Source organism: Somniosus microcephalus, chromosome 1 (assembly GCF_052327205.1).
Source record: "Somniosus microcephalus isolate GS21.2 chromosome 1, FLI_Smic_1.0, whole genome shotgun sequence".
NCBI lineage: Eukaryota > Metazoa > Chordata > Chondrichthyes > Squaliformes > Somniosidae > Somniosus > Somniosus microcephalus.
In genome coordinates this window covers 5,125,263-5,151,098 of record NC_140987.1, presented here as the reverse complement: position 1 = coordinate 5,151,098, position 25,836 = coordinate 5,125,263, and the positions used below count along the sequence as shown (strand labels likewise).

General features: G+C 50.3%; 1 protein-coding gene across 1 annotated transcript in view; it reads right to left on the bottom strand.

Moving 5' to 3' along the window:
* The window catches only part of cplane1 (ciliogenesis and planar polarity effector 1), a 341,103-nt gene extending 318,747 nt beyond the window's left edge, over positions 1–22,356 (bottom strand). Inside the window, exons 1-5 of the mRNA XM_086002590.1 lie at positions 22,256–22,356; positions 7,421–7,581; positions 3,119–3,254; positions 2,337–2,456; positions 1,426–1,658 (exon numbers count right to left, since the gene is read on the bottom strand). Of these exons, the coding sequence (XP_085858716.1) occupies positions 1,426–1,658; positions 2,337–2,456; positions 3,119–3,254; positions 7,421–7,501 (570 nt within the window). The 5' untranslated portion in view covers positions 7,502–7,581; positions 22,256–22,356. The remainder of the gene's footprint in view (positions 1–1,425; positions 1,659–2,336; positions 2,457–3,118; positions 3,255–7,420; positions 7,582–22,255) is intronic.
* Between the last annotated feature and the right edge of the window lie 3,480 nt (positions 22,357–25,836).

The window sequence follows — 25,836 nt, the reverse complement described above, 5'->3', positions numbered from 1 at the left end:
CATGTTGACTTTGTCTAATCCTGTTGATATTTTCTAAGTGTCCTGTTATCACATCCTTTACCCTCCTTTTTTAAATAGTGGGGTTACATTGGCCACTCTCCAATCTGCAGGAACTGTCCCATAATCTATAGAATTTTGGAAGATGACAACCAATGCATCCACTATTTCCATGGCTACCTCTTTTAGTACTCTGGGATGCAGATTATCAGACCCTGGGGATTTATCGGCTTTCAGTCCCATTAATTTCTCCAGCACTATTTTTTTTTACTAATACTAATTTCCTTTAATTCCTCCTTCTCACTAGACCCTTGGTTCCCCAGCATTTCTGGGAAGTTATTTGTGTCCTCTACCGTGAAGTCAGAGCCAAAGTATTTGTTTAATTGCTCTGCTATTTCCTTGTTCTCCATTATAAATTCTCCCGTTTCTGACTGTAAGGGACCTACATTTGTCTTCACTAACCTTTTTTCTTTTTACATACTTGTAGAAGCTTTTACAATCCGCTTTTATGTTCCTTGCAAGTTTACTCTCATACTCTATTTTTCCCCTCTTAATCAGTACACTATCATCATCCAGTGTCAGTGTGGAGTCACAACACCTTGCACTTATGAAGCACTTTGAACATGGCACCCCCTCCCCTCCCCGCCCCCCCCAGGTCCTTGCAATGGAGATGTCACACATTGCAAGTCATAACAGAGTCGTCATATCTTCAATATTTCTGAGACATGGCTGCTGACTTCAGTACAACTGCCTGATGGGAGAGAATCTCTCAGCTACAGAGGATACACAGCGCTGTTTGGTATGAAAATTCTCCCTTCAAACGCAAATGATCCCTGCTGTCTGGATAAATGACACATGGGGGGTTATTTGCCGTGTTCTTACAGGCTACACAGTCACTTTGTATTGTTTACATGGCTGCAGGGTATCAAGGGAAATCAGTGGTGACTGGAAAGTGAGGGGTCCTTGTAGCAAGGTTCTCACAGCTTGGTTCCGTCCTGGGAATAGACAGGTTTCTGAGGGGAGAAGCCTCAGGTACCCGTTTGACTGGGAGCTGCCATTGTGAGTAGAAGTGTGACAGGTTTCTCCGAGTCCACCAACAGTCAATGATGTAAGTTTAATGATATGGGCACTGGTCCAGGTTTACCACCACAGGGAGAGGAGGTGCAAGTTAATCAGTCGGTAACTAAGTGAAATCTGCTCTGCCACTTTTTCGCTACTCTCTACTTTCTCCACAGACTGGAGATTGAACCTGGGGAGTTCCAAGTCTGTCTCATTCAGCATCACTACCAGCAGTGGCTGCACATCAATAGTAATTCACTGCTTGTGAAGAGCTGTGGGACTTGGTATGATGCCAGGCCACAAGAAGAACCAGCACTGAGCCCTGGAGTCTGCCCTCTGAAGTGTGTTTACAGGTGGCGATGCACTCACCTCATCAGTGAGGAAGACAGCGTGTACGGTGCTGTCCTTATCCTCGGCCTGGGGAAGTCTGGCCTGCTCGTCCGCCATTACTTGGGCCCACCTCCCGCTGAGCCGAGTCCCAGGAACAGACGGCAAGTCTCGCTTCTCACTAGTTTCCCAGAGGAACACTGCACCGGTCTGACTGACCAGGAGAACTCTCTTTCCATCCCTCGTCACGAACAGGAACAGCTTAGTAGCAGACTCTGAGAGAGAGGGAGAGGGGAGAACGGAGGCACACAGGGGAGAGAACAAAAACAACTTCATGACGCGGTGTAGAGCAATTAGGATTTGATCAGGTAGCCAGCAGTTTAAGTGTGTCAGCCTAGCGGCAGTATTAACCCATGGCCAAGGATAGAGTGTTGAGTGGCAGAGCCCTGTTATAGGCAGATGGTTACACCATGTTACTACTAACTCCTCCTGTTTGGTTCCGTCCATGCAGCAAGCCCACCACCACCACCACCGATTGGCAGCGACACCCACATCTTCAGAACAAATTCCTGTAGTTTCCTCAAACACGGAGTGCACGTGTGATTGAGGGGCAGGCCACATCTTGAAGCCCGAGGGAGCTGGATTTCATATACAGTGAAATCTCCTTGAGGGGTGTCACAATTGGCCTCAGTGCCCTGGGCTGGGAAGGTGACAAGCCATGGGAGCAAGGGCTAGTTCACACATGGTTGCGATGGCCCCCATGGTTGACTATTACACTTACAAATGATGAATGGCCAGTGCAGTATAGTATCAGAGGGCAGCGGAGGCCCGTGGGACCATATCCCAGCAAGAGCCAGCGTCTTCAGCCAGCGAGTGTGAGGACCTGGCTTAATCCCCCTCAGCCACCCCTTCCAGCAATCCCCAAAATCCCCGGCAACCAACAGTCCTCATACCGTGGGCAGCCGTTGCCACCGCACACACGCCTTCCACCGCCGCTACAGTCTTCAAACAGTCCCCATCCTTCTTCCACAGGAAAAGTTCTCCTGTACTCAGCACTCCTGCCAGCCAGGCACCTGAACAAACAGAGAGAGGAGCAGTGAGAGAGTACTGTCACAGCCCTTCACACACAAGTGCACAAGCATGTACGTGCACGTAACACACGCGCACACACAAGCGCACCCACACACAGCGCACACACAACACACGCATACACTCAACACACACATACACATGCGTGCACGCACACAATGCCAATTGCACACAAACACCAAATGAGACAAATGATGAGTTACGTGGGAGTATTTTGCTAGTAGCAATTAAGGGAGGAATGTCAGACTGGCAGCACTAGGGGCTTTGCCTGAACACAGAGTGCCTAGATTTAAGGTCACATCTAAAGGACAAGACAGCACTCCCTCTGGGGAGCCAGCCTAGGTTGTGCGTTCAAGGCCAGGAGTGTGGGTGGAACCCACCACCTTTGGACTCAGTGTGGGGAGCCAGGCTGACAATGATACAGACAAGACTGGTGGCTAGACTAGAAGAAGGAGGAGAGACACATATAGGATCCAGTTACAAGAGAAAACCATTAAGAGTCAGCGCTGAGTTACAGGGACCCTGAATCCCAGAGCACCAATAGCTCAGCATCTTTCACTGATCCGGATCGTGCAATGTGGAGGAATAAATACAAAGGGGCCCTGGCTTTGAACATCCCAGGGGCCCATCGCTGTCTCAAAAATACCACTGGCGGAGGTGGTAACACTCAGCACGTTCTTCAGCAGTGGCTGCAGTTTGGGGATACTCCTCTGTGTCCTCCCTGTAGATAGAGTGAGCACACTCAGTCGCTGGTCATCAGACAGCAGAATGGCCTCTTTCTCCTAAAAAAACAATTGAGAGCAATGCAAGTGAGGGACAGTGACACATGGCCCCGACGCGCAGGGACACACTGCCCCATCATACAGTGACACACGGCCCCGACGCGCAGGGACACGCCGCCATCATACAGTGGCGCGCGGCCCCATCGCACAGTGGCGCGCGGCCCCATCGCACAGTGGCGCGCGGCCCCATCGCACAGTGACGCGCGGCCCCATCGCACAGTGGCGCGCGGCCCCATCGCACAGTGGCGCGCGGCCCCATCGCACAGTGACGCGCGGCCCCATCGCACAGTGACGCGCGGCCCCATCGCACAGTGACACGCGGCCCCATCGCACAGTGACACGCGGCCCCATCACACAGTGACGCGCGGCCCCATCGCACAGTGACGCGCGGCCCCATCGCACAGTGACGCGCGGCCCCATCGCACAGTGACACGCGGCCCCATCGCACAGTGACGCGCGGCCCCATCGCACAGTGGCGCGCGGCCCCATCACACAGTGACACGCGGCCCCATCACACAGTGACACGCGGCCCCATCACACAGTGACACGCGGCCCCATCACACAGTGACACGCGGCCCCATCACACAGTGACACGCGGCCCCATCGCACAGTGACACGCGGCCCCATCACACAGTGACACGCGGCCCCATCACACAGTGACACGCGGCCCCATCACACAGTGACACGCGGCCCCATCGCACAGTGACACGCGGCCCCATCACACAGTGACACGCGACCCCATCACACAGTGACACGCGGCCCCATCACACAGTGACACGCGGCCCCATCGCACAGTGACACGCGGCCCCATCCCACAGTGACACGCGGCCCCATCCCACAGTGACACGCGGCCCCATCGCACAGTGACGCGCGGCCCCATCACACAGTGACGCGCGGCCCCATCACACAGTGGCGCGCGGCCCCATCACACAGTGACACGCGACCCCATCACACAGTGACACGCGGCCCCATCACACAGTGACGCGCGGCCCCATCGCACAGTGACGCGCGGCCCCATCGCACAGTGACGCGCGGCCCCATCGCACAGTGACACGCGGCCCCATCGCACAGTGACACGCGGCCCCATCGCACAGTGACACGCGGCCCCATCGCACAGTGACACGCGGCCCCATCGCACAGTGACACGCGGCCCCATCACACAGTGACACGCGGCCCCATCACACAGTGACACGCGGCCCCATCGCACAGTGACACGCGGCCCCATCGCACAGTGACACGCGGCCCCATCGCACAGTGACACGCGGCCCCATCACACAGTGACACGCGGCCCCATCGCACAGTGACACGCGGCCCCATCGCACAGTGACACGCGGCCCCATCGCACAGTGACGCGCGGCCCCATCACACAGTGACGCGCGGCCCCATCACACAGTGACGCGCGGCCCCATCACACAGTGACACGCGACCCCATCACACAGTGACACGCGGCCCCATCACACAGTGACGCGCGGCCCCATCGCACAGTGACGCGCGGCCCCATCGCACAGTGACGCGCGGCCCCATCGCACAGTGGCACGCGGCCCCATCACACAGTGACACGCGGCCCCATCACACAGTGACACGCGGCCCCATCACACAGTGACGCGCGGCCCCATCACACAGTGACACGCGGCCCCATCACACAGTGACACGCGGCCCCATCACACAGTGGCGCGCGGCCCCATCACACAGTGACACGCGGCCCCATCGCACAGTGACACGCGGCCCCATCACACAGTGACACGCGGCCCCATCGCACAGTGACACGCGGCCCCATCGCACAGTGACACGCGGCCCCATCGCACAGTGACACGCGGCCCCATCGCACAGTGACGCGCGGCCCCATCGCACAGTGACACGCGACCCCATCACACAGTGACGCGCGGCCCCATCGCACAGTGACGCGCGGCCCCATCGCACAGTGACACGCGGCCCCATCGCACAGTGACGCGCGGCCCCATCGCACAGTGACGCGCGGCCCCATCACACAGTGACGCGCGGCCCCATCACACAGTGACGCGCGGCCCCATCGCACAGTGACGCGCGGCCCCATCGCACAGTGACGCGCAGCCCCATCACACAGTGACACGCGGCCCCATCACACAGTGACGCGCGGCCCCATCACACAGTGACACGCGACCCCATCACACAGTGACGCGCGGCCCCATCGCACAGTGACGCGCGGCCCCATCGCACAGTGACGCGCGGCCCCATCACACAGTGACGCGCGGCCCCATCACACAGTGACGCGCGGCCCCATCGCACAGTGACGCGCGGCCCCATCGCACAGTGACGCGCGGCCCCATCACACAGTGACGCGCGGCCCCATCACACAGTGACGCGCGGCCCCATCGCACAGTGACGCGCGGCCCCATCACACAGTGACACGCGGCCCCATCACACAGTGACGCGCGGCCCCATCACACAGTGACACGCGGCCCCATCGCACAGTGACACGCGGCCCCATCACACAGTGACACGCGGCCCCATCACACAGTGACGCGCGGCCCCATCACACAGTGACACGCGGCCCCATCACACAGTGACGCGCGGCCCCATCACACAGTGACACGCGGCCCCATCACACAGTGACACGCGGCCCCATCACACAGTGGCGCGCGGCCCCATCACACAGTGACACGCGGCCCCATCGCACAGTGACACGCGGCCCCATCGCACAGTGACACGCGGCCCCATCGCACAGTGACACGCGGCCCCATCGCACAGTGACACGCGGCCCCATCGCACAGTGACACGCGGCCCCATCGCACAGTGACGCGCGGCCCCATCGCACAGTGACACGCGACCCCATCACACAGTGACGCGCGGCCCCATCGCACAGTGACGCGCGGCCCCATCGCACAGTGACACGCGGCCCCATCGCACAGTGACGCGCGGCCCCATCGCACAGTGACGCGCGGCCCCATCACACAGTGACGCGCGGCCCCATCACACAGTGACGCGCGGCCCCATCGCACAGTGACGCGCGGCCCCATCACACAGTGACACGCGGCCCCATCACACAGTGACGCGCGGCCCCATCACACAGTGACACGCGACCCCATCACACAGTGACGCGCGGCCCCATCGCACAGTGACGCGCGGCCCCATCGCACAGTGACGCGCGGCCCCATCACACAGTGACGCGCGGCCCCATCACACAGTGACGCGCGGCCCCATCGCACAGTGACGCGCGGCCCCATCACACAGTGACACGCGGCCCCATCACACAGTGACGCGCGGCCCCATCACACAGTGACACGCGGCCCCATCACACAGTGACGCGCGGCCCCATCACACAGTGACGCGCGGCCCCATCACACAGTGACGCGCGGCCCCATCACACAGTGACGCGCGGCCCCATCACACAGTGACGCGCGGCCCCATCACACAGTGACACGCGGCCCCATCACACAGTGACACGCGGCCCCATCACACAGTGACACGCGACCCCATCACACAGTGACACGCGGCCCCATCGCACAGTGACGCGCGGCCCCATCACACAGTGACACGCGACCCCATCACACAGTGACACGCGGCCCCATCACACAGTGACACGCGGCCCCATCGCACAGTGACACGCGGCCCCATCACACAGTGGCGCGCGGCCCCATCGCACAGTGACGCGCGGCCCCATCACACAGTGACGCGCGGCCCCATCACACAGTGACGCGCGGCCCCATCACACAGTGACGCGCGGCCCCATCACACAGTGACGCGCGGCCCCATCACACAGTGACACGCGGCCCCATCACACAGTGACACGCGGCCCCATCACACAGTGACACGCGACCCCATCGCACAGTGACACGCGGCCCCATCGCACAGTGACGCGCGGCCCCATCACACAGTGACACGCGACCCCATCACACAGTGACACGCGGCCCCATCACACAGTGACACGCGGCCCCATCGCACAGTGACACGCGGCCCCATCACACAGTGACGCGCGGCCCCATCGCACAGTGACGCGCGGCCCCATCACACAGAGGCAGAGAGAAACACAGTGCAAGAAAGCCAGATATAGCAAAAAAGAGAGAGAGATGAAAACACAGGAACAAAGACAGACAGGGAACCAGAGACAGAGAGTGTGAGAGAGGCAGCGAGCACAAGAACCATTATATGTGCCGCCTGTTCATTTTTACACTGCCTACACTGCTTACCTGCCCAATCCAGTGGAGTTGAGGCCAAGGTTTCTTGTGCTTGATGCTGGTGGACAGCAGCACCTCCAGTTTAAGGTTCATGCTGTGAGAGAGAGGGCTCCGTCAGTCAGGGGTTATAATCAGCAGGGCCTGAAACAGCAACGCCAGCACCGTCACACATCCTGCTGTCAGAAATCAAACATCAGAATCAGCCCACTCACCCCCTTCCCACAAACTCACAGAAATGGTGCAGGCTGCTCTCGGGATGCACACGGCGCCAGAGAGCTCTGTCCTCCAGTGACTCACACCTTGGCTACACGAGCCTCTATAAGGAGAGGCACAGGCTCATGGCAGTGACAACAACAACAATTAACAGAGCCAAAGAACAGAATATTAGACGGGCACGGTAGTGTAGTGGTTATGTTACTGGACTAGTAATCCAGAGAACGCAAGTTCAAATCCCACCAGGGCAAAATTGAGAATTTGAATTCAGTTTAAAAAAACCTGGGGAAAAAAAAGCTGGGACCAGTAAAAGTGACCATGAAGCTGTCGGACTGTCGTAAAAACCCAACTGGTTCACTAATGTCTTTTAGGGAAGGAAACCTGCCGTCCTTACCCGGGCTGGCCTACATGTGACTCCAGTCCCACACCAACCTGGTTGATTCTTAACTGCCCGCCAAAGTGGCCTAGAAAGTCATTCAGTTGCATAGAATTACATAGAATATGCAGCACAGAAACAGGCCATTTGGCCCAACCAGTCCATAGGAACAGGAGGAGACCATTCAGCCCCTCGAGCCTGTCCCGGCATTCAATGATCATGGCTGATCTGCGACCTAACTTCATCTACCCGCCTTTGGCCCATATCCCTTATTACTTTTAGTTAACACAAAGCAATCAATCTCCAATTTCAAATTAACAACTGATTTAGCACCAATTGCCATTTGCAAAAGAGAGTTCCAAACTTCTAACTGGGCCCGGAGCTGAGCGGCGGACCTGCGAGAGGCACAGAGTCAGTGAGAGGAGCATAAAGAGAGCGCGGAGAGGAGGCCTGGGCCCGGAGCTGAGCGGCGGACCTGCGAGGGGCACAGAGTCAGTGAGAGGAGCATAAAGAGAGCGCGGAGAGGAGGCCTGGGCCCGGAGCTGAGCGGCGGACCTGCGAGGGGCACAGAGTCAGTGAGAGGAGCATAAAGAGAGCGCGGAGAGGAGGCCTGGGCCCGGAGCTGAGTGGCGGACCTGCGAGAGGCACAGAGTCAGCGAGAGGAGCATAAAGAGAGCGCGGAGAGGAGGCCTGGGACCGGAGCTGAGTGGCGGACCTGCGAGAGGAGCATGAAAAGAGTGCGGAGAGGAGGCCTGGGCCCGGAGCTGAGCGGCGGACCTGCGAGGGGCACAGAGTCAGTGAGAGAAGTAAAAAGTAATCGAAGTGTGACATCACCAGAAAGCAGCTAAGTGACTGGTTGGTGATTATTTCTCTTTCTCGTTTTTGTCCAAACTTAATTTTTGTGGTTTATAGTTTCTCGGGTCTCTGTTGTGTAGTGGGGAGTGCTGGTAAACAAGGGTCCTTGAGTATATCATTTAATTGTAGTGTAATTAGTGGTATTGATTTGATTTAATTTAATTTGAATTAATTAAAGGGTAAGTCATGGCAACACACCGCTGCCCCGTGGCATGCTCCTCCTGCGCTATGTGGGAAATCAGGGACACTTCCTGTGTCCCTGACGACCATATGTGCGGGAACTGTATCCAGCTGCAGCTACTGACAGACCGCACTGCGGCGCTGGAGCTGCGAATGGATACATACTGGAACATTTGCGATGCTGAGCACATTATTATTATTATTATTAATTATTATTATCGTGGATAGCACATTTAGGGAGTTGGTCACACCGCAGGTAAAGGCTGCACAAGCAGGAAGGGAATGGGTGACCACCAGGTAGAGTAGTAAGCGCAGGCAGGTAGTGCAGGGGTCCCCTGTGTCCATCCCCCTCTCAAACAGATATACCACTTTGGATATTGTTGAGGGAGATGGCTTATCGGGGGAAGGCAGCAGCAGCCAACTTCCTGGCACCAGGGGTGGTCCTGCTGCACAGGACGGGAGGAAAAAGAGCGGGAGAGCTATAGTGATAGGGGATTCTATTGTAAGGGGAATAGATAGGTGTTTCTGCAGCCGCAAACGAGACTCCAGGATGGTATGTTGCCTCCCTGGTGCAATGGTCAAGGATGTCTCGGGGCGGCTACAGGGAATTCTGGAGGGGGTGAACAGCCAGTTGTCGTGGTGCATATAGGTACCAACGATATAGGTACAAAATGGGATGAGGTCCTAAAAGCTGAATATAGGGAGTTAGGAGGTAAATTAAAAAATAGGACCTCAAAGGTAGCAATCTCAGGATTGCTACCAGTGCCACGTGCTAGTCAGAGTAGAAACAGAAGGATATTTCAGATAAATACATGGCTAGAGGAATGCTGCAAGGGGGAGGGATTCAAATTCCTGGGACATTGGAACCGGTTCTGGGGGAAGTTTGACCAGTACAAACTGGACGGTTTGCACCTGGGCGGGACCGGGACTGATGTCCTAGGGGGAGTGTTTGCTAGTGCTGTTGGGGAGGGTTTAAACTAAAATGGCAGGGGGTTGGGAACCTGTGCAGGGAGACAGAGGAAAGAGAAATAAGGATAGAAACAAAAGACAGGAAGGAGAAAAGTGGAAGGCAGAGAAATCAAGGATGTAAATCAAACAGGGCCACAGTAAATAATAATTCTAAAAGGACCAAGAGTGTTAAAAAATCAAGCCTGAAGGCTTTGTGTCTTAATGCGAGGAGCATTCGTAATAAGATGGATGAATTACCTGCGCAAATAGATATAAACGGATATGAAAAAATTGGGATTACGGAGACATGGCTCCAGGGTGACCAAGACTGGGAATTCAACATCCAGGGGTATTCAATATTCAGGAAGGACAGGAAAAAAGGAAAAGGAGGTGAGGTAGCATTACTGGTTAAAGAGGAGATTAACATAATAGTAAGGAAGGATATTAGCTCTGATGATGTGGAATCTGTATGGGTAGAGCTGAGAAATACCAAGGGGCAGAAAACGTTAGTGGGAGTTGTATACAGACCCCCAAACAGTAATGCTGAGGTTGGGGATGGCATTAAATGGGAAATTAGGGACACGTGCAATAACGGCACAGCAGTTATCATGGGTGACTTTAATCTACATATAGATTGGGCTAACCAAATTAGTAACAATACTGTGGAGGAGGAATTCCTAGAGTGTATACGGGATGGTTTCCTGGACCAATATGTCAAGGAACCAACTACAGATCAGGCCATCTTAGACTGGGTATTATGTAATGAGAAAGGATTCATTAGCAAATTGTTGTGCGAGGCCACTTGGTGGGGAGCGATCATAATATGATAGAATTCTTCATTAAAATGGTGAGTGAAGTAGTTTACTCACGAGACTAGGGTCCTGAATTTAAATAAAGGAAACTACGATGGTATGAGGCACAAGTTGGCTGGGGTGGATTGGGGAACGTTACTTAAAGGGTTGACGGTGGATAGACAATGGCAAACATTTAAAGCCATGGTGTGGAGATGCCGGTGTTGGACTGGGGTGGACAAATGTAAGAAATCACACAACACCAGGTTATAGTCCAACAGCTTTATTTGAAATCACAAGCTTTCGGAGCGCTGCTCCTTCGTCAGGTGAAGTGGAGAGATGCATAAAAACACAGCTTATATAGTCAGAGAATAATGTCAGATGTTTACAGGTAACATCTCTGACTATATAAGCTGTGTTTTTATGCATCTCTCCACTTCACCTGACGAAGGAGCAGCGCTCCGAAAGCTTGTGATTTCAAATAAAGCTGTTGGACTATAACCTGGTGTTGTGTGATTTCAAACATTTAAAGATCGCATGGATGAACTACAGAATTTGTTCATCCCAGTTTGGCATAAAAATAAAACAAAAAAGGTGACTCAACCGTAGCTAACAAGGGAAATTAGGGATAGCATAAGATGCAAGGAGAGGACATATAATTTGGCCAGAATAAGCAGCAAACCTGAGGATTGGGAGCAGTTTAGGGTTCAGCAAAGGAGGACAAAGGGATTAAGAGGGGGGAAAATAGATTATGAGAGTAAGCTTGCAGGGAACATAAAAACTGACTGTAAAAGCTTCTATAGATATGTGAAGAGAAAAAGATTGGTGAAGTCAAGCGTAGGTCCCTTGCAGTCAGAATCAGGGGAATTTATCATGGGGAACAAAGACATGGCTGACCAATTAAATACATACTTTGGTTCTGTCTTCACAAAGGAGGACACAAATATCCTCCCAGAGATGCCGGGGAACATAGGGTCAAATGAGAGGGAGGAACTGAATGAAATCAGTATTTGTAGGGAAATGGTGTTAGGGAAATTGACGGGATTGAAGGCCGATAAATCCCCAGGGCCTGATAATCTACATCCTAGGGTACTTAAGGAAGTGGCCCTAGAAATAGTAGATGCATTGCTGGTCATCTTCCAAAATTCTATAGACTCTGGAGCAGTTCCCATGGATTGGTGGTAGAGAGAAAACGGGGAATTATAGACCGGTAAGTCTGACATCGGTAGTGGGGAAAATGCTAGAGTCCATTATAAAAGATGTAATAGCAGAGCACTTGGAAAACAGTGACAGGATCGGACAAAGTCAACATGGATTTACAAAAGGTAAATCATGCTTGACTAATCTACTGGAATTTTTTGAGGATGTAACTGGTAGAATAGATAAGGGAGAACTAGTGAATGTGGTGTATTTGGACTTTCAGAAGGCTTTCGATAAGGTCTCACATAAGAGATTAGCGTGTAAAGTTAAGGCACACGGGATTGGGGGTAAGGTACTGTCTTGGATAGAGAACTGGTTGGCAGGCAGGAAGCAAAGAGTTGGAATAAACGGGTCTTTTTCCGAGTGGCAAGCAGTGACTAGTGGGGTACCGCAGGGATCGGTGCTAGGACCCCAGTTATTCACAATATATATTAATGATCTAGACGAGGGGGCTAGATGTAATATCTCCAAGTTTGCAGACGACACAAAGCTGGGTGGGCCTGTGTGCTGTGAGGAGGATGCTGAGAAACTCCAGTATGATTTGGACAGGTTGGGTGATTGGGCAGATGCAGTATAATGTGGATAAATGCGAGGTTATCCACTTCGGTGGCAAAAACAGAAAGACAGATTATTATCTGAATGGCAATAGATTGGGAAAAGGGGACGTGCAAAGAGACCTGGGTGTCCTTGTGCACCAGTCGCTGAAGGTAAACATGCAGGTGCACCAGGCGGTTAAGAAGGCAAATGGTATGTTGGCCTTCATAGCGAGAGGATTCGAGTACAGGAACAAGGATGTCTTGCTACAGTTGTACAGGGCCTTGGTGAGATCACACCTTGAGTATTGTGTGCAGTTTTGGTCGCCTTATCTGAGGAAGGATGTTCTTGCCATGGAGGGGGTGCAGCGAAGATTCACCAGGCTGATACCTGGGATGGCAGGAATGACGTATGAGGAGAGATTGGGTCGATTGCGCTTATATTCGCTAGAGTTTAGAAGAATGAGAGGGGATCTCATCGAAACCTATAAAATTCTGTCAGGTCTGGACAGACTATATGCAGGAAGGATGTTCCCGATGGCGGGGAGTCCAGAACCAGGGGTCACAGTGTAAGGATAAGGGGTAAGCCATTTAGGACAGAGATGAGGAATTTCTTCACCCAGAGAGGGGTGAACCTGTGGAATTCTCTACCACACAAGGCAGTTGAGGCCAATTCATTAAATATATTCAAGAAGGAGTTGGATATATTTCTTACAGCTAAATGGATCAAGGGATATGGGGAGAAGGCAGGGACAGGGTACTGAGTTTGGATGATCAGCCACGATCTCATTAAATGGCGGAGCAGACTCGAGGGGCCGAATGGCCTACTCCTGCTCCTATCTTCTATGTTTCTATGTTACCACCAGTTCCTAATTTCACTCCTGAAAGGTCTGGCTCTAATTTTTAGACGATGCCCCCTAGCCCTAGAATCCCCAACCAGTGGAAACAGTACGATAGCAAAATACTGCGGATGCTGGAAATCCGAAGTAACAACAGAAAATGCTGGAAAAACTCAGCAGGCCAGGCAACATCCGTGGAGAGAAATTAGAGTCGATGTTTCGGGTCTAACCCTTTTTCAAAACTGGAAAGGAAATGAAATAGATCGAAAGGCAGGGCTGGGAGAGAACAAAAGAAGTGAAGAGACATTAAGAGATATTCAAAACGAGACAAGATGGTGATAGGACTAGTGGAGACAAGACGGCTCTAGATTAGGTGTGAAATGTGCTAATGCGCTGGCAGAATGGGAGACAGCTGCCATGTGGGAGAGAGAAAAAAAAGGAAAGGGGGGGGGGCGGGGAGAAACCGCAAAGGGGTGGATAAAAAAATAGAAGTAAAAATGTAATAGGGGCCGAGGTTATGATCTGAAATTGTTGAACTCGATATTGAGTCCGGAAGGCTGCAAAGTGCCTAATCGGAAGATGAGGTGCTGTTCCTCGAGTTTACGTTGAGCTTCCGTGGAACAATGCAAGAGGCCAAGGACGGTGAGGTCCGAGTGGGAGTGAAGCGGTGAATTAAAATGACAGGCGACCGGAAGCTCGGGGTCACCCTTACGGACTGAACAGAGGTGTTCCACAAAGCGGTCACCCAATCTGCGTTTGGTCTCCCCAGTGTAGAGACCACATCGTGAGCAGCGAATACTAGATTGCAAGAAGTACAAGTAAATCGCTGTTTCACCTGGAAGGCGTGTTTGGGGCCCTGGACAGTGGGAAGGGGGGAGGTACAGGGGCAGGTGTTGCATCTCCTCCGCTTGCACGGGAAGGTGCCAGGCGAAGGGGAAGGGGTGCTGGGGGTGATAGAGGAGTGGACTAGGGTGTCTCGGAGGAAATAGTTTCTCTCTCTCTACCCTATCTGTTCCCCTTAATATCTTGACAACTTCGATCAGATCACCCCTTAGCCTTCTAAATTCGAGGGAATACAACCCTAATTTGTGTCATATCTCCTCGGAACTTAACTCCCCAAAGCCTTTCCACCATCTGCAGCTCCAACAACACTGAAGAAGCTCGACACCATCCGGGACAAAGCAGCCCGCTTGATTGGCACCCCATCCACCACCTTAAACATTCACTCCCTCCACCACCGGCGTACCGTGGCTGCAGTGTGTACCATCTACAAGATGCACTGCAGCAACTCGCCAAGACTTCTTCCACAGCACCTCCCAAACCCGCGACCTCTTCCACCTAGAAGGACAAGGGCAGCAGGCGCATGGGAACAACACCATCTCCAAGTTCCCCTCCAAGTCACACACCATCCTGACTTGGAAGTATATCGCTGATCCTTCATCGTCGCTGCGTCAAAATCCTGGAACTCCCTCCCTAACAGCACTGTGGGAGTACCTTCACCACACGGACTGCAGTGGTTCAAGAAGGCGGCTCATCACCACCTTCTCAAGGGCAACTAGAGATGGGCAATAAATGCTGGTCTCGCCAGCGACGCCCAGGTCCCATAAGCAAATAAATTAACCCTTGAAGCCTCGAGCCTCCTCCCATCTTTCCTCATCTAACACTATCAGCATAACCCTCTATTCCTATCTCCCTCATATGCTTATCCAGTTTCCCCTTAAATGCATCTATACTATTCACCTGAAACACTCCCTGTGGTAGCGAGTTCCACATTCTCACCACTCTCTGGGTAAAGAAGTTTCTTCTGAATTCCCTATTGGATTTCTTGGTGAGTATCTTATATTGATATATCAAATTGTTGCATCAACTCACTAGAAAGGAAAATTATTTAACCAGATGGACCACTCGGCTGTGACCTAGGTATCGAATCAGGACATGACAAAGGTACACCCAGCCCAGTCGACCCTGCAAAATCCTCAATAACATCTGGGGACTGGTGCCCAAGTTGGGGAGCTGTCTCACAGGCTAGACAAGCAACAGAAACATATAAATCAGCCAACGTCCAGACTGCTCCATCGCCATCCCAGGGTATGTACTGTCCTACCGGCAGGACAGGTCCACCAGAGGAAGGGGCACAGTGCTATACAGTCAGGGGGAGTGGCCCCGAGAGCCCCTAACATTGACCAGGCTGAGCCCTGAAGGACATAGCTACCAGACTGACCATGTTAAGTGGGATAGATTCAGGACAGATCGAGCAGCTCACAACTGGCCATCCATGAGGTATATATATATACACACACATATGTAAATAAATTCAATAGAAAAGGGAAATGGTGCCAGAGGACTGGCGGACAGCTAATGTGATTCCTATATTCAAAAAGGGAGGTAGAACAAGTCCAGGGAGCTATAGACCAGTTGGCTTAACGTCAGTGGTAGGAAAGGTAATGGAATCCTTACTCAAAGATGTAATAGAAAAACATCGAGAAACTGAAAATATAATCGAGCAGTCAGCATGGATTCCAATAGGGAAAGTCAACCTATTGAACTCTTTGAAGAAGTAACAGAAAGAGTAGACAAGGGTAATGCAGCGTAATATACGTGGACTTTCAAAAGGCCTCCGACCGCGGGTGTCGGCGGGAGGCGCGAGCGGGAAGCTTTAAAAAGCTCCAGAGACCCAGGTTAGGCCTCAGACCGCGGGTGTCGGCGGGAGGCGCGAGCGGGAAGCTTTAAAAAGCTCCAGAGACCCAGGCTAGGCCTCAGACCGCGGGTGTCGGCGGGAGGCGCGAGCGGGAAGCTTTAAAAAGCTCCAGAGACGCAGGTTAGGCCTCAGACCGCGGGTGTCGGCGGGAGGCGCGAGCGGGAAGCTTTAAAAAGCTCCAGAGACGCAGGTTAGGCCTCAGACCGCAGGTGTCGGTGGGAGGCGCGAGCGGGAAGCTTTAAAAAGCTTCAGAGACCCAGGTAAGGCCTCAGACCACGGGTGACGGCGGGAGGCGCGAGCGGGAAGCTTTAAAAAGCTTCAGAGACCCAGGTAAGGCCTACCAGTCTCCAGTCTCGGACCTCAGAGGGAAGGAGAGAGGTAAAAAGTAATCCAAGTGTGACGTCACCAGAAAGCGGGTAAGTGATTGCTTGGTGAGGATTTCTCTCTTTTGAAGCTTAAATTCTGTGGTTTATAGTTCCTAAGGTGCGATATTCATCATCTAGAATCGGGGCAGAGGGTATTTAAAAATAATATTAATAAATTTAATTAATTACATAGAATGGGAGATCAGGTGATGTGTTGCTGCTGCAATCTGTGGGAGCTGGTGGACACCATTGATGCTCACAGTGATCACATTTGCAGTAAGTGCTGGCTGCTCGAGGAATTCCGGCTCCGTGTTGAAGAGCTGGAGTCCGAGCTTCAAACACTGAGACACATCAGGGAGGGGGAGTGTTACCTGGACTCTGTGTTTCAGGAGGTAGTCACACCAATTAGATTAATTAATTCAGATGTAGTCCGTGGCCAGGGTCAGGATGGTGTGACTAGAAGTGAGGCAGGTACGGGGATCCAGGAGGTAGTGTTGGAGGAGCTGCAGCCCTTGCTCTTGTCCAACAGGTTCGAGGCTCTTACTCCCTGTGAGGATGGGAACGGGGACTGCGGGGAGGATGAACAACCTGGCCACAGCACCGTGGAGTGGGGGGCCATTCAAGTGGGGGGAGATAAAAGAAATGTTGTAGTGGTAGGGGATAGTATCGTTAGGGGGATAGATAGCGTTCTTTGCAGCCGAGAGCGAGAGTCCCGAAGGCTGTGTTGCCTGCCCGGTGCCAGGGTTCAGGACATCTCCTCTGGGCTAGAGAGAAACTTGGAGTGGGAGGGGGAGGATCCAGTTGTCATGGTCCATGTTGGTACCAACGACATAGATAGGACAAGGAAGAAGGTTCTGCTGAGGGAGTTTGAGCAGCTAGGGGGCCAAATTAAAAAGCAGAACCACAAGGGTAATAATCTCTGGATTACTACCTGAGCCACGAGCAAATTTGGCTAGGGTAAATAAAATTAGAGAGTTAAATGCGTGGCTCAAAGACTGGTGTGGGAGAAATGGGTTTTGCTTCTTGGGACACTGGCATCAGTACTGGGACAGGAGAGAGCTGTTCCGTTGGGATGGACTTCACTTGGCCAGTGCTGGGACTAGAGTCCTGGCGAATCGAATAACTAGGGCTGTAGAGAGGGCTTTAAACTAATTAGTGGGGGGGAGGTTTTAAGAGAGCGAAAAATTAAAAATGACAGCGGAGAAGGCAATAGAACAAGGTAGCAGTGGGGGAATTAAAAACCAGAGCGTGTCAGGAAGGGACAGAATGTATAATGATAAAGGTAAAGTAGTAAAAGGGGTAAAAGCAGGAATAAATTGTCAGAAAACATATTTGAAAGTTCTTTATCTGAATGCCCGCAGCATTCGTACCAAAATTGACGAGTTGACGGTACAAATAAGTACACATGGGTATGATCTGGTGGCCATTACGGAAACATGGCTGCAAGATAATCATGATTGGGAACTAAACATACAAGGGTATTTGACAATTAGGAAGGACAGACAGGAAGGAAAGGGAGGTGGGGTTGCTATGTTAATCAAGGATGGAATCACTGCAATAGTCAGAAATGATATTGGGTCAAAGGATCAGGATAGTGAAATAGTTTGGGTGGAGATAAGGAATAAGATGGGGAAAAAGTCACTAGTGGGCGTAATCTATAGGCCTCCTAACAGTTGCAACTCTGTTGGTCGGAGTATAAATCAGGAAATAGTTGGGGCTTGTAATAAGGGAACAGCTATAATCATGGGGGATTTTAACTTTCATATTGACTGGACTAATCAAATTGGGCATGGCAGCCTTGAGGAAGAGTTCCTAGAGTGTATTAGGGACGGGTTCCTTGAGCAGTATGTAACTGAACCAACCAGGGGGCAGGCAATCTTAGATCTGGTCCTGTGTAATGAAACAGGATTAATAAAAAATGTCCTAGTAAAGGATCCCCTTGGAATGAGTGACCATAATATGGTTGAATTCTAAATTCAGTTTGAGGGTGAGAGAGTTGGATCTCAAACCAGCGTACTGAGCTTAAATAAAGGAGACTATGAAGGTATGAGAGTAGAATTGACTAAAGTGGACTGGGAAAACAGATTAAAGTGTAAGACGGTACAAGAGCAGTGGTCTACATTCAAGGAGATATTTCACATCTTTCAAGATAAATATATTCCACTGAGGAAAAAGGGGAGTAAAAGAAAAGACAGCCATCCGTGGCTTAGTAAAGTAATAAAGGATAGTATCCGACTGAAAACAGGGGCATATAAATTAACCAAATCTAGTGGGAGGATAGAAGATTGGGAAGCATTTAAAAGCCAGCAAACAATAACTAAAAGATTAATTAAGAAAGGGAAGATAGATTATGAAAGTAAACTAGCAAAAAATATAAAAACAGATAGCAAGAGTTTCTACAGCTATATAAAAAGAAAAAGGGTGGCTAAAGTGAACGTTGGTCCCTTGGAGGATGGGACCGGGAAACTAGTGGTGGGGAACATGGAGATGGCATTGACGCTGAACAAATATTTTGTATCAGTCTTTACAGTAGAGGACACTAAAAATATCCCAACACTGGGCAAACAGGGGGCAATGGGGGGGGGGGGGGGGGAAGGAGCTAAAGACGATTAAAATCACTAAGGAGATGGTACTCAGTAAAATAATGGGACTTAAGGCGGATAAATCCCCCGGACTCGATGGCCTACATCCTAGGGTCTTGAGAGAAGTGGCGGTAGGGATTGTGGATGCATTGGTCATTATTTTCCAGAACTCCCTGGACTCAGGAAAGGTCCCGGCAGATTGGAAAACTGCTAATGTAACACCCTTATTTAAGAAGGGAAGTAGACAAAAAGCTGGAAACTATAGACCGGTTAGCCTAACATCTGTGGTTGGCAAAATGTTGGAGTCCATTATTAAGGAAACAGTAACAGAGCATTTGGATAAACATAATTTAATAGGACAGAGTCAGCATGGTTTTATGAAGGGAAGTCATGTTTGACAAATTTGCTCGAATTCTTTGAGGATGTAACATACAGGGTGGATAAAGGGGAACCAGTGGAAGTAATGTATTTGGACTTCCAAAAGGCATTTGACAAGGTTCCACACAAAAGATTACTGATCAAGATAAGAAGTCACAGGATTGGGGGTAATATACTGGCATGGATGGAAGATTGGCTATCTAACAGAAAACAAAGAGTTGGGATAAATGGTTCATTCTCGGGCTGGCAATCAGTAACTAGTGGTGTTCCGCAGGGGTCAGTGCTGGGACCCCAACTCTTTACAATCTATATTAATGATTTGGAGGAAGGGACCGAGTGCAACATATCCAAGTTTGCCGACGATACAAAGATGGGAGGGAAAGCAGTGAGTGAGGACATAAAAAACCTGCAAAAGGACATAGACAGGCTAAGTGAGTGGGCAGAGATTTGGCAGATGCAATATAATGTTGGATAGTGTGAGGTTATGCACTTTGGCAGAAAAAATCAAAGAGCAAGTTATTATCTAAATGGAGAGAAACTGCAAAGTGCTACAGTAAAAAGGGATCTGGGGGTCCTGGTGCATGAAACACAAAAAGTTAGTATGCAGGTGCAGCAGGTGATCAGGAAGGCCAATGGAATCTTGGCTTTTATTGCAAGGGGGATGGAGTATAAAAACAGGGAAGTCTTGCTGCAGTTATACAGGGTATTGGTGAGGCCACACCTGGAATACTGCGTGCAGTTTTGGTTTCCATATTTAAGAAAATATATACTTGCTCTCGAGGCGGTTCAGAGAAGGTTCACTCGGTTGATTCCGGAGATGAGGGGGTTGACGTATGAGGAAAGGTTGAGTAGGTTGGGACTCTACTCATTGGAGTTCAGAAGAATGACAGGCGATCTTATCGAAACATATAAGATTGTGAGGGGGCTTGATCGGGTGGATGCGGGGAGGATGTTTCCACTGATGGGTGAGACTAGAACTAGGGGGCATAATCTAAGAATAAGGGGCTGCCCTTTCAAAACTGAGATGAGGAGAAACTTCTTCACTCAGAGGGTAGTAAATCTATGGAATTTGCTACCTCAGAGAGCTGTGGAAGCTGCAACATTAAATAAATTTAAAATGGAGATAGACAGTTTCCTAGCAGATAAGGGAATTAGGGGTTACGGGGAGAGGGCAGGGAAGTGGACGTGAGTCTAGCTTCGGATCAGCCATGATCCTATTGAGTGGCGGAGCAGGCCCGAGGGGCCGTATGGCCTACTCCTGCTCCTATTTCTTATGTATAAGGTACCGCAGAGTAGACTCATGAGTAAGCTCAGAGCGTGAGGAGTCAGGGGACAGGTAGCAGAATGGACAGCAAGCTGGCTACAAAACAGAAAACCGAGAGTGAGGTTAAAGGTAGTTACTCGGATTGGCAGAAGGTGGGAATGGTGTTCCACAGGGATCGGTGCTGGGACCACTGTTGCTCACTATTTACATCATCGATTTGGAGTGCTGTGTACAGCTCTGGTCTCCATATTATAAGAAGGATATAGAAGCACTGGAGAAAATGCAAAAAAGATTTAGAACATAAGAAATAGGAGCAGGAATAGGCCACTTGGCCCCTCGAGCCTGCTCCGCCATTCAATAAGATCATGGCTGATCTTGGGCTCAAAGCCACTTCCCTGCCCGCTTCCCATAACCCTTCACTCCCTTATCTTGCAAAAATCTGTCGATCTCCACCTTAAATATATTCAATGACCCAGCCTCCACGGCTCTCTGGGCAGAGAATTCCGATCCTCAGAGAAGAAATTCCTCCTCATCGCAGTTCAAAAAGGGCGACCCTTTATTCTAAAACTGTGCCCCCGAGTTCTAGATTTCCCCACGAGGGGAAACATCCTCTTTCCACCTACCTTTCGAGCCCCCTCAGTATCTTATATGTTTCAATAAGATCACCTCTCGTTCTTAAACCTCTGATTTACAAGGATGATACCAGAACTGAGAGGTTATACCTATCAGGAAAGATTGAACAGGCTGAGGCTCTTTCCACTAGAAAAGAGAAGGCTAGAGGTCTTTAAAATTATGAAAGGGTTTGATAAGGTAGACGTAGGGAAGATGTTTCCACTTGTGAGGGAGACCAGAACTAGCAGCCATAAATATAAGATGGTCACTAATAAATCCAATCGGGAAATCGGGAGAAACTTCTTTATCCAGAGAGTGGTGAGAATGTGGAACTCGCTCCCACGGGGAGTGGTTGAAGCGAATAGTATCGATGCATTTAAGGGGAAGCTGGATAAGTATATTAGGGAGATGGGAATAGAAGGATATGCGATAGGGTGAGATGAAGTAGAGTGGAAGGAGGCTGGTGTGGAGCATAACCTACAAGGTTATGGACCAAGAGTCATCGCGTCATAACGGCACAGAAGGAGCCCATTCGGCCCATCGAGTCTGTGCTGGAAAGTGGGATTAGTCGGGATCGCTCGTTATCGCCCGGCACGGACGCAATGAGACGAATGGCCTCCTTCTGAGCCGTAAATTTCCATGATCAGGGCCTATTCCTCTTTCTGGAAAGCCAAGGAGCCCATATGCTTTTAAACAGCCCTCTCAGCTTGTCCTGCTGACCCCAGGCTCCCGTCACAGGGCCGCGGGCCCCCCGCAAATCCCGGGCAGGCTCACAGGACCCCGGCCCCGGCTCACAGGGGGAGAGCGGGGCTCAGCTCCCCGGGCCAGGCTCACAGGCCCCGGGCCCCGGCTCACAGGACCCACAGCCCCAGCCCCAGGAGAGAGCGCGGCTCAGACTCACAGCCTCCCGGGCCCGGGACTAGGCCTACTGACCCCCCCAGCTCACTGATCCAGGTTCGCGGCTCACAGCCCCCCAGCTCACGCCCCCATCTCTCTCTCTCTCTCTCTCTCACCCGCTCGGCGCCGCCGGTTTGAATCTCCCCGCGACCTGGCAACCGCCAACGAGCCGTCAATGCAAGAGCGGCCCCGACACCCACTAGAGGACCAGAGAGAGAGAGAGATTGGGAGTGTGAGAGAGAGAATGTGGGAGGACCAGAGAGAGAGAGAGATTGGGGCTAAATATGTAACAACATGTCACAACCTGAGGACTGTTTAAAAGTAAGACTGTTTAAAATTAATATTGAACGTACCAAATGAAGTAGAAAGACTGTTTAAAATTAATATTGTTTAAAAGTAATATTGTATATACCCAACAAATGTCAAATCGATTTTACACCTACAGAATGTTGGAAAACTGTACCTTTTTGCTATGTAAGCTTTGGCAATATGGTTCTCTGTAAACTTTCATGCCAATAAAGCATTTGAACTGAACTGAACTGAACTGAGTGGGAGGACCAGAGAGAGAGAATGTGGGAGGACCAGAGAGAGAGAGAGAAATTAATATTGTTAAAAGTAATATTGTATGTACCCAACAAATGTCAAATCGATTGACACCTACAGAATGTTGGAAAACTGTACCTTTTTGCTATGTAAGCTTTGGCAAGATGGTTCTCTGTAAACTTTCATGCCAATAAAGCATTTGAATTGAAATTGGAATTGGATAAAAATATCAAACCAAAAACACAGACATCCAGAAAACGAGGCATTACGCCTTACTTATTGTCAGACACTAACACAATACAGAAACACACTCAGAACCAAAAAAGAGCAATATATTAAGAATACACTCAGCTCCATGGAGGAATCCATTGATTCCAATTGTTTCTGGGACAACTTGAATACACTACACAAAAAACAACACGACGATTTGGCCATTCAAAATGGGGACACATGGGTAAACCACTTTGAAAAATTATACCAGAAAAACACACTAAGACCAGAGCAACACCAAATATGCAAAAAACTGGAAAAGCTAGAAATGGCCATAAAAGATAACCAAAACCCGCTAGGCGCCATAATAACAGAAAAAGAACTTCTTGAAAAACTCAAGGACCTGCGACCAGGAAAAGCTTGCGGGACAGACGGCATACTAAACGAGATGATTAAACACGCAGACGACAAAATGAAACTGGCTATCCTAAAACTCTTCAACTTGGTTCTGAGTGTCGGTTATTTCCCTGATATCTGGAACAAAGGACTCATAACACCCATATACAAAAGTGGGGACAAAATCGACACAAACAACTATCGAGGCATCTGTGTAAACAGTAACCTGGGGAAGGTATTCTGTAGCATCATAAACAAAAGACTTATAAACTTCCTTGAGGAGCACAATGTCTTGAGTAAAAGCCAAATTGGATTCCTGCCAAACTATAGAACATCCGATCATATCTTCACCCTACAGACCCTAATTGTCAAACACGTTCACCATAACAAAAGCAAAATCTACGCATGCTTTGTAGATTTCCAGAAGGCTTTCGACTCCATCTGGCATGACGGTTTATTCCTCAAACTTATCGAAAGCGGGGTAGGAGGGAAAACATATGATGTAATTAAATCAACGTATACAAACAACAAATGTGCAGTTAAAATTGGAGACAAACAAACAAAATACTTCCCACAGGGGCGGGGGGTGACGCAGGGCTCGCCAATCTCACCGACACTCTTTAATATTTACATAAATGGATTGGCAAAACTACTTGAACAATCTACAGCACCCGGCCTCACCCTATATGAATCCAAGGTTAAATTCCTCCTCTATGCAGACGACCTGGTTCTGCTGTCACCAACTAAGGAGGGTCTACAGCAGAACCTGGACCTGCTGGAGTCGTACTGCCAGACTTGGGCCCTGACAATAAATCCCCAAAAAACCAAAGTCCTTGTGTTCCAGCAAAGATCCAAACATCAGGGACCCAAAATAAATTTCACAGTAGGAACAACCAAAATTGAACAAACCACTAACTACACATACTTGGGCTTAAAAATCAGTTCTACGGGAAACTTCAAACTGGCTGTGAATGAACTGAAAGAGAAAGCAAGAAGGGCTTTCTATGCCATCAAAAAATCAATCCAAATAGAAATCCCAATTAGCATTTGGCTCAAAATTTTCAAATCAGTAATTGAACCAATTGCGCTCTATGGCAGTGAGGTATGGGGACCGCTAACACAACAAGAATTTGCAAAATGGGACAAACACCCAATTGAGATCCTACATGCAGAATTCTGTAAAAGTATCCTCCGGACTCAAAGGAAAACAGTAAACAATGCATGCAGGGCGGAACTAGGCCAATATCCATTAATAATCACTATCCAAAAAAGAGCCACCAAATTTTGGAATCACCTACAAATGAGCAACCCCCAATGCTATCACTACGACGCCCTGAAATGCCAAGAGCTGACCATAAAGAAGAATACCCTCAGTCAACTAGTCCTGGGACTCAGTGAAGTAACTACTAACAATACTAACAATAACCAGCCCCAGGACAGTGACAGGGTAACACAAAGAATTCGACCCAACACAATCGTCGCTAAGCAAAAGGAAAAATATCTGACATATTGGGCAGAAACAACAAAAACCCAAAGCAAACTCAATTGCTACTTGGCCCTAAACAGACAATACAACATAGCTGATTACCTGACCATGGTAAAGGATAACAAACTGAGAAGAACCTTGACAAGGTACAGACTTAGCGAACATAGCCTAGCGATCGAAAAAGGCAGACACAGGCAGACCAGGCTGCCAAGAGAAGACAGGATATGCTCTCACTGCAGTCAGGGAGTAGTGGAGACAGAGATGCACTTCCTCACAGCCTGTGGAAAATATCAGGGCATCAGGGAGAATTTCTACCAAAAATTCTCACAAATATGCCCTGAATTCAGAAATCTGAATGACAACCAAAAACTCCCATTCCTACTGGGGGAGGAGAGAAGCTGTGTAACACTGGCGTCACACTATGTTACAGCTTGCCATGAACAGAGGGACAACCAGTAATCTAAGAAAAGAGTATATATAAACAATGCGAATGTATATTTATACACTCAGGGATATACCTGTTTATACACTGTATGAATAGAACTGCGTTTATGTGTTCAACCATAAATGTATTTTGATGCTTTGGCAACATAAGATGTACCTTATCATGCCAATAAAGCGATTTGAATTTGAATTTGAATTTGAGTGTGGGAGGACCAGAGAGAGAGAGAGAGTGTGGGAGGACCAGAGAGAGAGAGAGTGTGTGGGAGGACCAGAGAGAGAGAGAGAGAGTGTGGGAGGACCAGAGAGAGAGAGAGAGTGTGGGAGGACCAGAGAGAGAGAGAGAGAGAGTGTGGGAGGACCAGAGAGAGAGAGAGAGTGTGTGGGAGGACCAGAGAGAGAGAGAGAGTGGGAGGACCAGAGAGAGAGAGAGAGAGTGTGGGAGAACCAGAGAGAGAGAGAGTGTGGGAGGACCAGAGAGAGAGTGTGGGAGGACCAGAGAGAGAGAGTGTGGGAGGACCAGAGAGAGAGAGAGAGAGAGTGTGGGAGGACCAGAGAGAGAGAGAGAGAGAGTGTGGGAGGACCAGAGAGAGAGAGAGAGTGTGGGAGGACCAGAGAGAG